Here is a 16,333-nt window from a genome sequence, read left to right as displayed (position 1 = left end):
TTAAATATATTACAATTAGTTTTTCAGCGTGAGAAATACAATGTGTGCCGGGAGAGCATGACAAAAGACCGAAATGAGTGACTGTCACGCTCAATGCGTGAAACTTGACAGCCCTGCGATTTTAAGGAAGTGGGGGTGGTGGTGGAAGTGACGTATATGCCTTAAAGCAGTCGAGTTTTGTAGTTCTCTTTTTTCGCCGGTTACTACCCGAAACCCGAAGTTTAAAAGTACGATTAAAAACGCTACAGACCCCGTCAAGCTATGGCAGACGTGTCATTCAACCAATTGTAAGTTGATGTACCATCACAAGAGGCTTGGAAATATATTATGAAGGTTGAAAAGTTACCTGGTGTTACTTTAAAAAGACAAAGAATCAAAACATTTATTTAACTCACAGTGAAGGTGTTTGTGAGTCGAACTTGCGGGGGGAAGAGTGCATCCTAAATGTGTTTGTTAATGGTTTTACGACAGTTGCTCAGGCTAGATGTTTAAAGAATTACATTTCATCAAAAGCTTTCTGGTGGTTCTCTGGGCTCGCACAAAAAAACATCTTATACTGATTTAGTGTAAAGAATTTTGAAGTAAAATATTGTTTGAAACACACACACAAACACACACTCACAAATATCTAACTGTATATTGTGTTGCTTAGAACCTTGATATTACCCAAATAAACATTTGGGGTTAAAGAAGATGGTAATAGTTACAAAATCCTAAGCTTGTCTCTTTAATTTTGTGCTGGATGTTGAAGTGGTAGTTAAAAACATGTTAGTAAAAACAAACAAAAACTTTAAAGCAACATGAAACCATATTCATATTGCAAATATTGTATGTTGAATGATGTTGAATCATACTCGCAGTTTGACTTCCATAATATTTTCTAGTATGAAGCTTCACAAAGATTACAATAAGATTAGCTTTCTTAAGCACTGCATGTTTGCACTGTACTTGAAACTTAGGCATCATATGTATCCTTTGTGGTTGTTACACACCCAAGGTATAATTTGAAATGTAGGTTTGTGAAAATTGTGTTTTACTCTTGTGAGGAAACCGCTCGGCTACATTACTAATAAAAAATGCTTGTCATCAGACTGTTTTAATCAATAAAATAAAGTAAAAGTTTTATTTGAAGGAAAAAGACAACTTGCCTTCCTTTTATGGCAAGCAAATGTATAGATGTTTAAACGTTTCAAATCCCTATGCATCGTATTGTACTCAGAATTTTGAAGTAAAATATGTAATTTGTTCATTTGCAACACACACACACACACACACACACACACACACACACACACACACACACACACACACACACACACACACACACACACACACACACACACACACACACACACACACACACACACACACACACACAATATGGGTTGAGTTAAAAAAAAGAAAACATTTCTTTTTTCGTATTGAAAACAAAATTCTCAAATAATGGTCATAAATAAGGTCATAAATCACCATTCTGACACAAGGTATAGGATATTCTACTAGAGTAACTGCGTTCTAGTACTGTTATACTATTGATACCCCAAAAGTGAAGTACGACATGTTCTTGGATATACAACCTTGCTGTCACGGAGTGCTCAGCTACGCCTCCCTCTGGTCTCATCCACTCCCTCTCTCCGGAATTTTAGAACTGCACTTCCCATCTCTCCCTCTGGTCATTATCTATCTCCATCCCTGTCTGGTTTATCTGATCATCCCCATCATGTCACCTGTTGATCATTATCTCCCCTTTATCTGGACTGTCCCTTTCATTGTTGCTTTGCGAAGTCTTGTTTTGCTCTGCAGACATTACCAAGCGTTATTCCCTACCTCCTGTTATTATCTGGTCCTTAGATCTCTGCCTGGACTCAAGACTCTGTGAACCTTTGCTGCCTGCCTTGACCTTTGCCTGTGTTTCATTACGAGTAGTGGATTGCCCCTTTATCCGAGCCTGTTTCTGTTTATGTCTGCTTCTCTCTGCTTTATTGCATGTGTTACAGTTTTTTACAGTCGCTAGGACACATTTCTCAATACTTAGGTCACTTTTTCAAACTCTTCACACAGTGAGCACAACAAAAGTATATGTGGGCTAAACTGTGGATCATTTATCATTGCTTTGGCACAAAATGCATTCAATGACTACATCTTTCAAATTAAATTAATTGTTTTCTCACTACGACACAACAACCACCAAAACTCTGTGTACTTACAGGCCAATTTGCACATGCTTACATACTGTTTTCAAAACTGTTAAACTTACGTTCAAAACAATAACATAATACAAAACTGAATATGCCAGCAATTTGCTACATTTCTACAGTAATATTGTAATGAAATATATTTCAAATCTAAAAATGAAATGCCTTAAAAACAATTGGACAATTGGACCAACCACAGCTGATTCCTATTGTATCTGTATCGGTGAATGTGTAGAAATTCTTGTATTTTGTAATTAGTCTGTGCAAAAAAACAAAACAAAAATGACATAAAATATATTGAAGCATACTGCATCATGTCTGATTCATTCCAGTAAAATATATTGCAGTGAATTCTAAACAGTAGAGAGGTGTGCTTGTTTTACAGAAGAAAACATTGTATAATGCTACCTGTTGTTAGTGTTTTTTAGGTCATTGTTTTGTGGGTGACAAAGTGTGTTTCTTGTCTGTCAACCTTTGCTAATGTGATGGAAGAATATGTTGATTTGAGACATGTATGAAGTGATATGTTAGTTTTAGAGCATTTTGAAAGTGAAATGAACTGCTGTGCTGAGCTGACAGTTGGTTTGGAGAACTGTGTGAAGAGTTTTGAAAAAGTGACCTAAGTATTGAGAAAGGTGTCCTAGCAAATGTAAAAAACTGTAATAAACTACTGCAAATGGATCCAAACGCATCTGCCTCAACATTACACTTGCTGGTCCTGGAACAACATTTCTGTCAACCAATCATATTTTAGGGTTTGGCTTCGGGTTGAGTTTGGGACTTGACTGACATTTAATCAATCTTTTGTTAGCCACTGATGGTAGCTCTAGGAAAAATTGGTGTGTGTAATTTATGCACCATTATATTTAGAATTCCCATTCATCTCTATGGCAGTAGCTTGACTGGTGCTGGAACAGCTGGAATGCTAACATATAGTTCCCTTTCGAGCTGCGTCAAACGCTGTGGGAACGCCCCTGCGTTGTGCGTCATGAAGCACGTATGGAATCAGCCCAATGGAGAGATGGGACGTCATAGGCGGGTGACGTCATCGACCAGGAAACTATAAAGCACCCCATAAACACAAGCGCAACAGCTTTCTGTGCCTTCAGTCGCGCTATATGTGAATCTCTCCCTGTGTGAATATTGTCTTTACATACTCTGCACCACACAAACAATTTATATATATATATATATATATATATATATATATATATATATATATATATATATATTAAGAGAGATATGGCGAACGAACAGCAGTTTAGGAAGTGTGTCCCTCCCTGCTCGCGTTATTTTACGAGTGGGGATACACACGTTCTTTGTGTTGTTTGTTTGGGAGTGCAGCATGCCCAGTCAGCTCTCGAGGGAGCTGATTGTGAGCATTGCGAGCCATTAAGGAGAGCGGTTCGGTGCGCGCTCCCCGCGGTTCGGGTCCCGCTCTTGCCGAGGCAGTGCCTCAGTCCCGTGTTCGGAAGCACGCACTGCGGTTTCTTCCGCTCGGGCTGAGGCAGCAGTTATAAATGAGGGAGATGTGGAGGATTCGCCACCTTACACTGAATTTTGAAAACAAAATTCTCAAATAATGGTCATAAATAAGGTCATAAATCACCATTCTGACACAAGGTATAGGATATTCTACTAGAGTAACTGCGTTCTAGTACTGTTATACTATTGATACCCCAAAAGTGAAGTACGACATGTTCTTGGATATACAACCTTGCTGTCACGGAGTGCTCAGCTACGCCTCCCTCTGGTCTCATCCACTCCCTCTCTCCGGAATTTTAGAACTGCACTTCCCATCTCTCCCTCTGGTCATTATCTATCTCCATCCCTGTCTGGTTTATCTGATCATCCCCATCATGTCACCTGTTGATCATTATCTCCCCTTTATCTGGACTGTCCCTTTCATTGTTGCTTTGCGAAGTCTTGTTTTGCTCTGCAGACATTACCAAGCGTTATTCCCTACCTCCTGTTATTATCTGGTCCTTAGATCTCTGCCTGGACTCAAGACTCTGTGAACCTTTGCTGCCTGCCTTGACCTTTGCCTGTGTTTCATTACGAGTAGTGGATTGCCCCTTTATCCGAGCCTGTTTCTGTTTATGTCTGCTTCTCTCTGCTTTATTGCATGTGTTACAGTTTTTTACAGTCGCTAGGACACATTTCTCAATACTTAGGTCACTTTTTCAAACTCTTCACACAGTGAGCACAACAAAAGTATATGTGGGCTAAACTGTGGATCATTTATCATTGCTTTGGCACAAAATGCATTCAATGACTACATCTTTCAAATTAAATTAATTGTTTTCTCACTACGACACAACAACCACCAAAACTCTGTGTACTTACAGGCCAATTTGCACATGCTTACATACTGTTTTCAAAACTGTTAAACTTACGTTCAAAACAATAACATAATACAAAACTGAATATGCCAGCAATTTGCTACATTTCTACAGTAATATTGTAATGAAATATATTTCAAATCTAAAAATGAAATGCCTTAAAAACAATTGGACAATTGGACCAACCACAGCTGATTCCTATTGTATCTGTATCGGTGAATGTGTAGAAATTCTTGTATTTTGTAATTAGTCTGTGCAAAAAAACAAAACAAAAATGACATAAAATATATTGAAGCATACTGCATCATGTCTGATTCATTCCAGTAAAATATATTGCAGTGAATTCTAAACAGTAGAGAGGTGTGCTTGTTTTACAGAAGAAAACATTGTATAATGCTACCTGTTGTTAGTGTTTTTTAGGTCATTGTTTTGTGGGTGACAAAGTGTGTTTCTTGTCTGTCAACCTTTGCTAATGTGATGGAAGAATATGTTGATTTGAGACATGTATGAAGTGATATGTTAGTTTTAGAGCATTTTGAAAGTGAAATGAACTGCTGTGCTGAGCTGACAGTTGGTTTGGAGAACTGTGTGAAGAGTTTTGAAAAAGTGACCTAAGTATTGAGAAAGGTGTCCTAGCAAATGTAAAAAACTGTAATAAACTACTGCAAATGGATCCAAACGCATCTGCCTCAACATTACACTTGCTGGTCCTGGAACAACATTTCTGTCAACCAATCATATTTTAGGGTTTGGCTTCGGGTTGAGTTTGGGACTTGACTGACATTTAATCAATCTTTTGTTAGCCACTGATGGTAGCTCTAGGAAAAATTGGTGTGTGTAATTTATGCACCATTATATTTAGAATTCCCATTCATCTCTATGGCAGTAGCTTGACTGGTGCTGGAACAGCTGGAATGCTAACATATAGTTCCCTTTCGAGCTGCGTCAAACGCTGTGGGAACGCCCCTGCGTTGTGCGTCATGAAGCACGTATGGAATCAGCCCAATGGAGAGATGGGACGTCATAGGCGGGTGACGTCATCGACCAGGAAACTATAAAGCACCCCATAAACACAAGCGCAACAGCTTTCTGTGCCTTCAGTCGCGCTATATGTGAATCTCTCCCTGTGTGAATATTGTCTTTACATACTCTGCACCACACAAACAATTTATATATATATATATATATATATATATATATATATATATATATATATATATATATATATATATATTAAGAGAGATATGGCGAACGAACAGCAGTTTAGGAAGTGTGTCCCTCCCTGCTCGCGTTATTTTACGAGTGGGGATACACACGTTCTTTGTGTTGTTTGTTTGGGAGTGCAGCATGCCCAGTCAGCTCTCGAGGGAGCTGATTGTGAGCATTGCGAGCCATTAAGGAGAGCGGTTCGGTGCGCGCTCCCCGCGGTTCGGGTCCCGCTCTTGCCGAGGCAGTGCCTCAGTCCCGTGTTCGGAAGCACGCACTGCGGTTTCTTCCGCTCGGGCTGAGGCAGCAGTTATAAATGAGGGAGATGTGGAGGATTCGCCACCTTACACTCCCGAAAGTGATGAGCTAGTGGAGGTATTAACAAGAGCTGTAGAAAAACTCAGCATTCTATGGCCAGAGACTAGACAGGAGTCTGTTTCTAAATCAAAATTAGATGAGAGATTTTTGCCGTCACGAGTGCGATAAATTGGAGAAGAAAAAGCAAACAACAGCTTTTAAGAAATTTCTCCCTTTAAAAATTCATGTCCCTGGGGCTGCTGAGCGGGAGCAGCCCGGGTCGTGTGCGAGCTCATCATATAGGGCGCTGAAGCAGAGTGTCGCGTCTCGTGCTCCCCCTGCTGGACAGTGGGCTCAGCCGCGGCACTCTCAGCCGAAATCTCCCAGTAATAGAACTGATCTGAGGACAGTTATATTAGCTAAGAAGGCTTCGTCTAAGAAGAAGTCCTGGCGCCACGGCGCGCAGGACACTGAGGGTGGTCCCCACCGAGGCGGAAAGATGTTCACCTCTTTCTATGGTGCCCATTCTTCCTCGGTGCCCTCAGGGGCCCGTTCTGCCAACCCCGCCTTCATGCCGGGGCGCAGACGGTCCCAGCGAGCGATTTCCCGAGGGACGCTCGCTCCCTCTGAGGAGGGTTTCAGAGCGGTTAGACCAGTTGTTCCCTGCCGGTGTGCCGTTACAGAGCGCTGCGTTTGCTGCTCAAGTTACACCAGAGGCCAGTCTCGAGAGACTGGTACCCTTAGTAGAATTTCTGGCAGAGTGGAAAAGCCTTCCAAAAATATCTCATTGGGTCCTGCAGACAATAGAAAGGGATTATGCTATCCAATTTAGGTGTCGTCCACCAAGATTCAGAGGGGTTCTGCCTACAGTGGTGGGCCCCGAGCAGGCTCTGGTTATGGAACAAGAGGTGAAAGCACTCCTTCAAAAGGAGGCTATAGAACGGGTTCCTCCTCCCAGTGTGGAGTCAGGCTATTACAGCCGATATTTCATCGTTCCAAAATAGGATGGGGGGTTGCGTCCAATTTTAGACCTGCGCCTATTGAATCGCTCGGTAGGGAAGCCAAAATTCAAGATGCTCTCTATCAAGCAGATCGTGTCACAAATCAGATTCGAGGACTGGTCTGTCACGATAGATCTAAGGGACGCGTACTTCCACATTTCCATCCTTCCACAACACAGGAAGTTCCTGAGATTCACCTTCGGGGGCGAGGTGTACCAGCACAGGGTTCTTCCGTTTGGCCTAGCTTTATCTACCTGCACTTTCACGAAATGCATGGACGCAGCACTAGTGCCCCTGAGGCTTCAGGGTGTTGGTGTCCTCAATTCCATCAACGATTGGTTGATTTTAGCTCAGACAGAGCAGATGGCGGTTCGACATTGAGATGTCGTTCTCGTTCATATCAGGAAGTTGGGGTTGAGGCTGAACGCAAAGAAAAGTGTATTATCTCCTCAGAAGACCACTTTTCTGGGTGTCGTTTGGGTTTCGGTTTCGATGCAGGTGCGACTCGCTCCGACCCACATCGTTTCGATTCTCTCAGCTGTGAAACAAGTAAAGCTAGGCCAGCTACTTACTGTAAAACAGTTTTAGAGACTGTCGGGTCTGATGGCAGCAGCGTCCGACGTTATGCCTTGCGGCCTGTTGTACATGAGATCGCTACAGTGGTGGCTCAGGACCAAGGGATTCTCCCCGAGGGGAAATCCGCTCCGCACGGTCAAAGTCACGCGGCGCTGCCTTCGTGCTCTGGTCATGTGGAAAGAAACTAGCAGACCTGAGAGGTCATCATGTGTTTGTTCAGTCAGACAACACGTCGGTGGTCTCTTATATAAATCATCAGGGGGGCCTGCGGTTTCGCCGGCTTTACAAGTTGGCCCGTCAGATCCTCCTGTGGTCCCAAGGGAGGTTACTATTTCTGAGAGCAATGTATCTTCCTGGGTATTTGAATGTGGGAGCAGACTCCCTGTTGAGACAGGGGCCGAGGCCGGGGGTTTGGAGACTCCATCCCGAGGTGGTGGAGCTCCTTTGGTTGAGTTTCGGTCGCGCCGAGGTGGACCTATTCGCTTCCAAGGAGACCACGCATTGTCATCTGTGGTTTTCCATCAGCCATCCAGCCCCTCTGGGGTTGGACGCTATGGTGCAGCCGTGGCCGAGGTCACGTCTGTTCGCCTTTCCCCCGATTGCTCTGCTACCTGGAGTTCTGGAGAGGGTTCGCCGGGACGGGGTCAGCCTACTATTAGTAGCCCCGTTCTGGCCGGCCCGAGTATGGTTTGCGGACCTGATTTCTCTCCTGGACGGCTCTCCCTTGGAGCTCCCGGTCAGGAGGGATCTACTCTCTCAGGCGGGCAGCATGATATTTCACCCCCGCCCAGTATTGTGGGCTTGGCCTCTGAGGGGGCCCAGCTCATGAACTCTGGTCTCTCAACCAAGGTTGTTGAGACCATTCTTCACTCCACGAGGAAGCTTTATGCCTTGAAGTGGAAACTCTTCACTTCTTGGTGTGGAGAGCACCTGCAGGACCCAGTTAACTGCCCAGTGGGTGCAGTGCTGGAATTCCTGCAGGAGCGCTTCTCCACAGGGCTATCCCCCTCCACACTAAAGGTGTATGTGGCGGCACTGGCTGCTTACCACGTCCCTTTCAGTGGAGTTTCTCTTGGGAGACACCCGCTTATAACTCGTTTCCTTCGTGGCACACTGAGGCTGAGGCCAGCAGTTCGTACGAGGGTGCCGGCCTGGGATCTGGCCATCGTATTAGAAGGTCTTTCCCTAGCTCCTCTTGAACCTATCGAAGAAGTTCCTGAGAAGTTTCTCACGTTTAAGACTATCTTTCTTCTTGCTATCTCCTCACTAAAGAGAATCGGAGATTTGCAGGCTCTGTCGGTTTCACCCTCGTGCCTGGAATTTTCGCCTTTCATGTTTAAGGTTCTACGACCTAGACTTAAGTTCTACCCCTGGGGCACAGGTGCTCTCGTCCTCTGTGCGCTAGTTCTCACATGGCGGTCACTTGGTCCTATGGCGACGTGGGTATTAGCGTTCCCACAGCATTTGACGCAGCTCGAGTTCCCTTGAAAGGGAACGTCTCGGTTACGTATGTAACCCTAGTTCCCTGATAGGGAACGAGACGCTGCGTCATTCCACCATACTCCCGGCATTCCCGCTAGCGCTTCCTTCAGGCCTATCAGAAGCTGTTGCGCTTGTGTTTATGGGGTGCTTTATAGTTTCCTGGTCGATGACGTCACCCGCCTATGACGTTCCATCTCTCCATTGGGCTGATTCCATACGTGCTTCATGACGCACAACGCAGGGGCGTTCCCACAGCGTTTGACGCAGCGTCTCGTTCCCTATCAGGGAAATAGGGTTACATACGTAACCGAGACGCTTTATTCAGGTAATATAAACCTTCTTAATTTGAACAATCGCAGTTTTGCATGCAATCTCAGACAAAGGATATGGTAATTGATTTTAGAAAGAAGGTTTCTATGCCCAAACTCACATCCATTAAGGGTCAAACACTGGAGGGTGTGCAATCTTACAAATTCTTGGGGACAATCATTGATTTGAAGTTGTGTTTTGAAGCCAACTGTGAAGCTGTGTGTAAAAAGGGGCATCAACGTTTGTTCTTTTAAAAGAACAAACGTCAAAATGACAAACTTCAAACTTCAAAATGACAAAACACTGTTGATTCTGTTTTATTGTACTTTTATCAAATCAATTTGGTCAATTTTTCTTTGGTGTCCTGGTACGATAATTTATCTTTAAAGAGCAGGACCTCTATTAACCAAATTGTAAAATGGTCCAGTAGGTTGACTGGGGAGCCGCTATACTTAACCCTGCTTCACTGTATACCAGGCAGGTACAGCGAATGGGTGTTTAAATTTTAAGTGACAGGCATCATCCCTTGTATTGTGAGTTCCAGCACCTTCTGTCTAATTGACGGCATAGAGTACCGTAGTGTACAACAAAACTGTATAAGAACAGCTTTGTCCCTGTAGTGATTAATCATATGAATAGTATAAGATGAAGTAATGGGTTTATTATAATGTTTTAGTGGTTAGTGTTGTTTTTTATAGTGTTGTCTATTGTATTGTCTATAATATGAAAAAACAGCCTGAACTTGTTCACTGAAACCTAATTTACCTACGGGTATAAAATCTGGATGTGAATCTATGTTTATTTGATATGCTGAACCAGGACAGCAAAAGATAACCAAAAAATGCATCATGTTTTAATGGTACATTATTATTTCTTGCATGTCATTTTGCTCTTTTTTCTTGTCTTTAGAACTTACAAAAAAGTAAGGCCGAGCATAAATGCCAACAGACATAAGGTGAGTGATGTTTTGACATTTTTAACATGTCCGATTACAGATAAACTCAGATTACTTGTGTCATCCATGCGACAGTTGGAAGGTTCACTGTAGAATCTGAACTGCATTGTTTTGTCATCTGGATAAAGGAGAACATAGGAGACCATAGGAGACCATAGGAGACCATAGGAGACCATGTTAAGACTGACTTAACACATCCACCAACTTGAGTCGCTTTAAATAAATTTTGGAATTTAGGGGCGCGAAGCTTATTTATTTCAGGTTTTCACAAAACTGGTTTAGACTATGTAAAAGTGACAAAAGTGTGTACTATTAGGTCATGTTACACCCTGACACCAGAGACTTCACTGATTTCATCACACACGAGAGATTGTTCAGTTTCCGAGTTGGGATCGGCGCCATCAGCGTTTTAAAAGATGATGCGCATTATCTTAAATGACTGTAGTGAAGATAATAGGTAGATGTGCTAGTTCTGGGTTTATCACCAAGTTCACTCTGGTGTGTCGGCCAGAACACCAATTAAAGGTGTCATATAATGGTACATGCACTTTTACAAGTTGACTGTACTGAAATGTGTGTTGGCAGTGCCTGTACACAACCATCGTATAATGATAAAAATCCATCTAGTGTTTTTGTTTTAATCTCCTTATATGTATTCCCCTGTCTCAAATCGAGCTGTTTCACCTGTGTGACGTCACACGGTGCATGACGCCCCTCCCACGGTTATTGATTGACTGCAGTGTTTCAACACAGCCCCGCCCTGAGCGAGCTGTCATCATAGTCCGTCATTGTTAATACACTGGAGCAGAATGGCGTCTAAGCGATTGTGTTGTTCTGTTCTTGGGTGCAATAACAAACACAGAAATCATTTTGATGTTCCTAAATTTGAACCGCTGAGAACGCAGTGGCTGAGTTCCCTTTCAAGGGAACTCGAGCTGCGTTGAGACGCGGTGGGAACGCTCTGCGTGATTGCGTCGTGAAGCACGTGTATAATCAGTCCAATGGAAGAACGAGACGTCACCGGCGGTGACGTCATAGACCAGGAAGCTATAAAGCACACCAGAAATCAGACCGCAACAGCTTCTGTTGCCTTCAGCAAGCGCTCTCTGTATACTGTCCTTGTCTATTTATTGTTGTCTGTCACAAGCACATTATCTATCTATATGTATATATATATTATGGCGAAACAAGAATTCAAGCGTTGTGTTGTCCCTTGCCCTCGTTTCATCACGGGTGGGGACACACATCAGCTTTGTGTTGCTTGTTTGGGAGTGGAGCATGCCCAGTCAGTTCTCGAGGGAGCTGACTGTGAGCATTGCGAGAAGCTGTCCGTGAGGACGCTCCGCTCTCGCCGGGCGTTCTTTGAGGAGGACGGTTCGGTTCGCGCTCCCCGGGGTGCGGGTCCCGCTGCTGCCGAGGCACAGCGAAGGCTTTCATCTTGGGGTTCGCATATGGATCTAGTAGCGGGGCTTGAGACGGGCTCAGCCCTTTCTCAACCCTTACCTGCTGGATCCGGTGCCTCTGCCCAGGAAGGAGCCCGCGCTGCGGCTTCTCCTTCCCAGGTTGGGGCACCATTGTTGCGGCTATCCAGTTCTGAGGATCTGGATGTCGTCAGTGTTGATATGGGGGATGTTGAGTTTTCGCCAGCTCATGCCTCCGATAATGATGAGGAGCTTATGGAGGTTTTATCTCGTGCTGTAGCTAGATTAAATATTGAATGGCCAGCCGATGATTCTTTGAGTGTTACTAGAAAAAGTTTATTAGATGAAAGATTTTTACCATCTAAAACACAGCCTCGACGTCGGGGACTCCCGTTTTTTCCCGATCTCCACAATGAGGTTTCGAGATCGTGGAATAAACCGGCGTCATTCAGAGTTTTTAACCCACAAACTTCATGTTACAGTAATGTTTTGGGTGCATCTGATTATGGTTATGTTAAGGTGCCTCGGGCTGAAGAGACGCTCGCGAGCTATCTCTCTCCCGAGTCATCGTCATCATTAAAAACCCCGACGTTACCCACCAAGCCATTAAAATCTACATCTTCGCTGGTGGGTAAAGCTTATTCGGCAGCAGGTCAGGCTGCGTCATGTCTGCACACTATGTCTATACTGCAGGCATACCAGGCTGATCTGCTGAAGGATATCGATGAACGTGAGGAAGTCAGCGCTGACGCAATTCGAGAATTGCGTCGCGCAACAGACCTGTCTCTCCGGGCCACCAAGGAGACGGCCAAATCAGTGGGCCGTTCTATGGCAGCCCTGGTGGCCACGGAGCGGCATCTTTGGTTAAATCTGTCTGATATAAAGGATAAAGATAGGTCTGTTCTTCTGGACGCGCCACTGTCACCTTCAAGTTTGTTCGGCGACGCTATCAACTGTGTCGTCGATAGGTTTCAAGAAACGAAAAAACAATCGGCTGCGTTCCAGAGGTTTCTTCCTCGACGTTTCAATATCCCTGAGACTGCTGGGCGAAAAATGATTATTAAATCCGAGCAGTCTCATCCAAGTACAAGCTCCTCACAGCACAGAGTGCATCAAAAACAGAGCGTCGCCACTCGGGCTCCTCCACAATCTGGGGAATCTGGGTGGCGGTCGCAGTCCAGGCCAGCTAGGGGTAGGCAAGATCTGAGGACTGTCATCTCTAAGAAGGCTTGGGCTAAGAAGAAGTCCTGACGCCCAAGGCGTCAGGCTTCTGAGGGTGGTCCCCTCCGAGGAGGGACGATTTCGAGAAATCGTTCATCCTCGGCACCCTCTGGGGGGCGATTCTCTGAGGAGAGTCGCAGCGCTGCCACATCGGTTGTTCCCTGCCGGTTCGCCGCTTCAGGGCACCGAGGTGTCAGCGTCCCCATACGATTCTCCGAGGAGGATCGTAGAACGGTCAGTTCGGTTGTTCCCTGCCGGTTCGCCGCTTCAGGGCACCGAAATGTCCGTACAACCAAATCCCGAGGCCAGTCTCAAGAGACTGGTCCCCTTAGTAGAATTTCTGGCAGCGTGGAAACTACTGCCAAATATTTCTCAGTGGGTCCTGCATATAATAGAAAAGGGTTACAGAATTCAGTTCGGTTCTCGTCCGCCCAGATTTCAAGGGGTCCTTCCCACAGTGGTGGACCCAAGGCAGGCTCGGGTCATGGAACTAGAAGTACTGACGCTTCTGCAAAAAGGGGCTATAGAAAGGGTTTCTCCTCCCAGCAGAGAGCCAGGGTTTTACAGCCGTTACTTCATCGTTCCCAAGAAGGATGGGGGGTTGCGTCCTATTCTAGATCTGCGTCAGTTAAACAGCAGAGTTCAGAAACTCAAGTTCAAGATGCTTACACTCAAACAGATTGTATCACAGATTCAGTCCGAGGACTGGTTTGTCACAATAGACTTGAAGGACGCTTACTTTCATGTATCCATTCATCCTCATCACAGGAAGTTCCTGAGCTTTGCTTTCGGGGGCGAAGCATACCAATATCGGGTCCTTCCATTCGGCCTAGGTTTATCACCCCGCACCTTTACGAAATGCGTGGATGCAGCACTGGCTCCTCTGAGACTCCAGGGCATTCGCGTATTAAACTATATCGACGACTGGTTGATCCTGGCTCGTTCCGAGCAGTTGGCAGTTCGGCATCGAGATGTCGTTCTGTCTCACTTAAAAAGGTTGGGGTTGCGGCTAAACACCAAGAAGAGTGTGCTCCTCCCAGCCCAGAGGACCACTTTTTTAGGGGTGATGTGGGATTCGACAACTATGCAAGCACGATTGTCTCCAGCTCGTATTTCTGCGATTCTCACAGCCGTAAATATGGTAAAACTAGGCCAGTCACTCACTGTGAAACAGTTCCAGAGACTGGTGGGTCTCATGGCAGCTGCGTCCAACGTAGTTACTTTTGGCCTTCTGCACATGAGACCCCTGCAGTGGTGGCTCAGGACCAAGGGGTTTTCTCCGAGGGGAAATCCGTTTCGCACGATCAAGGTCACGCGGCTATGCCTACGTGCCTTGGTCATGTGGAAGAATCCTTGGTTCCTCGCCCAAGGCCCAGTATTGGGGGCTTCTTGTCGACGCGTAACGCTATCGACGGATGCTTCCCTCACAGGCTGGGGGGCGGTCATGAGTGGCCGCTCGGCGACAGGTGTCTGGCAGGACCATCAGCTTTCGTGGCATATAAACCGACTAGAGATGATGGCGGTATTTCAGGCTCTCAAATACTTCCTGCCAGACCTGAGAGGCCATCATGTGCTCGTCCGCACAGACAACACATCGGTGGTCTCTTACATCAACCATCAGGGGGGTCTGAGGTCCCTATTATTATGCAAACTGGCTCATCAGATCCTCCTATGGGCCCAGGGAAAATTACTGTCACTCAGGGCAGTTTATATTCCAGGGTATTTGAATGTGGGAGCAGATATCCTGTCAAGACAGGGGCTGAGGCCCGGGGAGTGGAGACTTCACCCCGAGGTGGTGGAGCTCCTATGGGAGAACTATGGTCAAGCTCAGATAGATCTTTTCGCATCTTACGATACAACCCATTGTCCGCTTTGGTTCTCCCTCACATATCCAGCTCCTCTCGGACTGGACGCTATGGTACAGGAGTGGCCGAGGCTGCACCTGTACGCATTCCCCCCGATATCATTGCTTCCGGGAGTTCTGGAGAGGGTTCGCCGGGAGGGGGCTCATCTATTATTAGTAGCCCCGCACTGGCCGACCCGAGTGTGGTTCTCGGACCTAGTGTCCCTTCTGCACGGCTCTCCCATGGAGATTCCTGTCAGGGGGGACTTGTTATCTCAAGCAGGGGGCACGATATTTCACCCTCGCCCGGAGTTGTGGAAACTGTGGGCTTGGCCTCTGAGGGGGCCCAGCTCTTAGAATTCGGTCTCTCGACTGAGGTCGTTGAGACCATCCTTCAATCCAGAGCTCCTTCCACGAGAAAACTATATTCATTGAAATGGAAATTGTTCTCTACATGGTGTGGAGAACGTTTTTTAAATCCTGCTAACTGCCCGGTTGGTACAGTTCTCGATTTCCTTCAAGACCGTTTCTCTGCTGGATTATCTCCCTCCACCTTAAAGGTGTACGTAGCGGCTATATCTGCTTATCGCTCCCCTTTGGGGGCTTCTTCTCTTGGGAGAGATCCTCTTATTACTCGTTTTCTCCGTGGTACACTGAGGCTTAGGCCTGCATTGCACTCTAGAGCACCGGCTTGGGATTTGGCCATTGTACTTGAGGGTCTGGCCCTGGCTCCCTTCGAGCCTATTGAAGAGGTTTCAGAGAAGTTCCTTACACTAAAAACTCTATTTCTTCTCGCTATTTCTTCTATCAAGAGAATTGGAGATCTGCAAGCCCTGTCGGTGGCTCCTTCATGTTTGGAATTTGCACCTGGTATGGTGAAAGCATTTTTACACCCTAGGCCGGGCTACATTCCTAAGGTCCCCACTAATGTGGCGGGCCCTATTGTGCTGCAGGCTTTTTGCCCTCCACCTTTCGTTACCCCAGATCAGGAAGGTCTCAATCTGTTATGTCCCGTTAGGGCTTTGGATGCCTACGTTCACAGAGCTGCCCTATGGCGTAGATCAGAGCAGTTATTTGTCTGCTTCGGTTCAACCAAGAAAGGTTGCCCTGCATCTAGACAGGTAATGAGCAAGTGGGTAGTTGAGGCTATCTCACTTGCTTATGAAGCGGCCGGACAGCTCTCACCTATGGCTGTCCGCGCCCATTCTACCAGGAGTATGGCTGCCTCTAAGGCTTTAATTTCAGGGGTTTCCCTGCAGGACGTTTGTAATGCGGCAGGCTGGTCCTCACCGCATACATTTGTCAGATTCTACGACCTAGACCTCTCCACTCCCGGGGCTAGGCTGCTTGTTTCTTAGTGTGCGCAAGGACTCCACACAGAACGGGCATTTCTCATTATGGCGTAGTGGACATGGGGTTCCCACCGCGTCTCAACGCAGCTCGAGTTCCCTTGAAAGGGAACGTCTCAGGTTACGTATGTAACCC

At 45.8% G+C, this 16,333-nt stretch overlaps 1 protein-coding gene across 1 annotated transcript in view; it reads left to right on the top strand.

Annotated features, from left to right (window-relative positions):
* The window catches only part of st3gal1l2 (ST3 beta-galactoside alpha-2,3-sialyltransferase 1, like 2), a 56,380-nt gene that overhangs the window by 4,754 nt on the left and 35,293 nt on the right, over nucleotides 1-16,333 (top strand). Inside the window, exon 4 of the mRNA XM_077195070.1 lies at nucleotides 10,318-10,363. Coding sequence (XP_077051185.1) covers nucleotides 10,318-10,363 — 46 coding nt within the window. The remainder of the gene's footprint in view (nucleotides 1-10,317; nucleotides 10,364-16,333) is intronic.

This window comes from Siphateles boraxobius, unplaced genomic scaffold (genome assembly GCF_051911475.1).
Source record: "Siphateles boraxobius isolate OS27281-9 unplaced genomic scaffold, OSU_SipBor_1 33, whole genome shotgun sequence".
NCBI classification, from domain to species: domain Eukaryota; kingdom Metazoa; phylum Chordata; class Actinopteri; order Cypriniformes; family Leuciscidae; genus Siphateles; species Siphateles boraxobius.
Note: the sequence above shows the minus strand (reverse complement) of the source record. Positions and strands in the feature narration are given on the sequence as shown.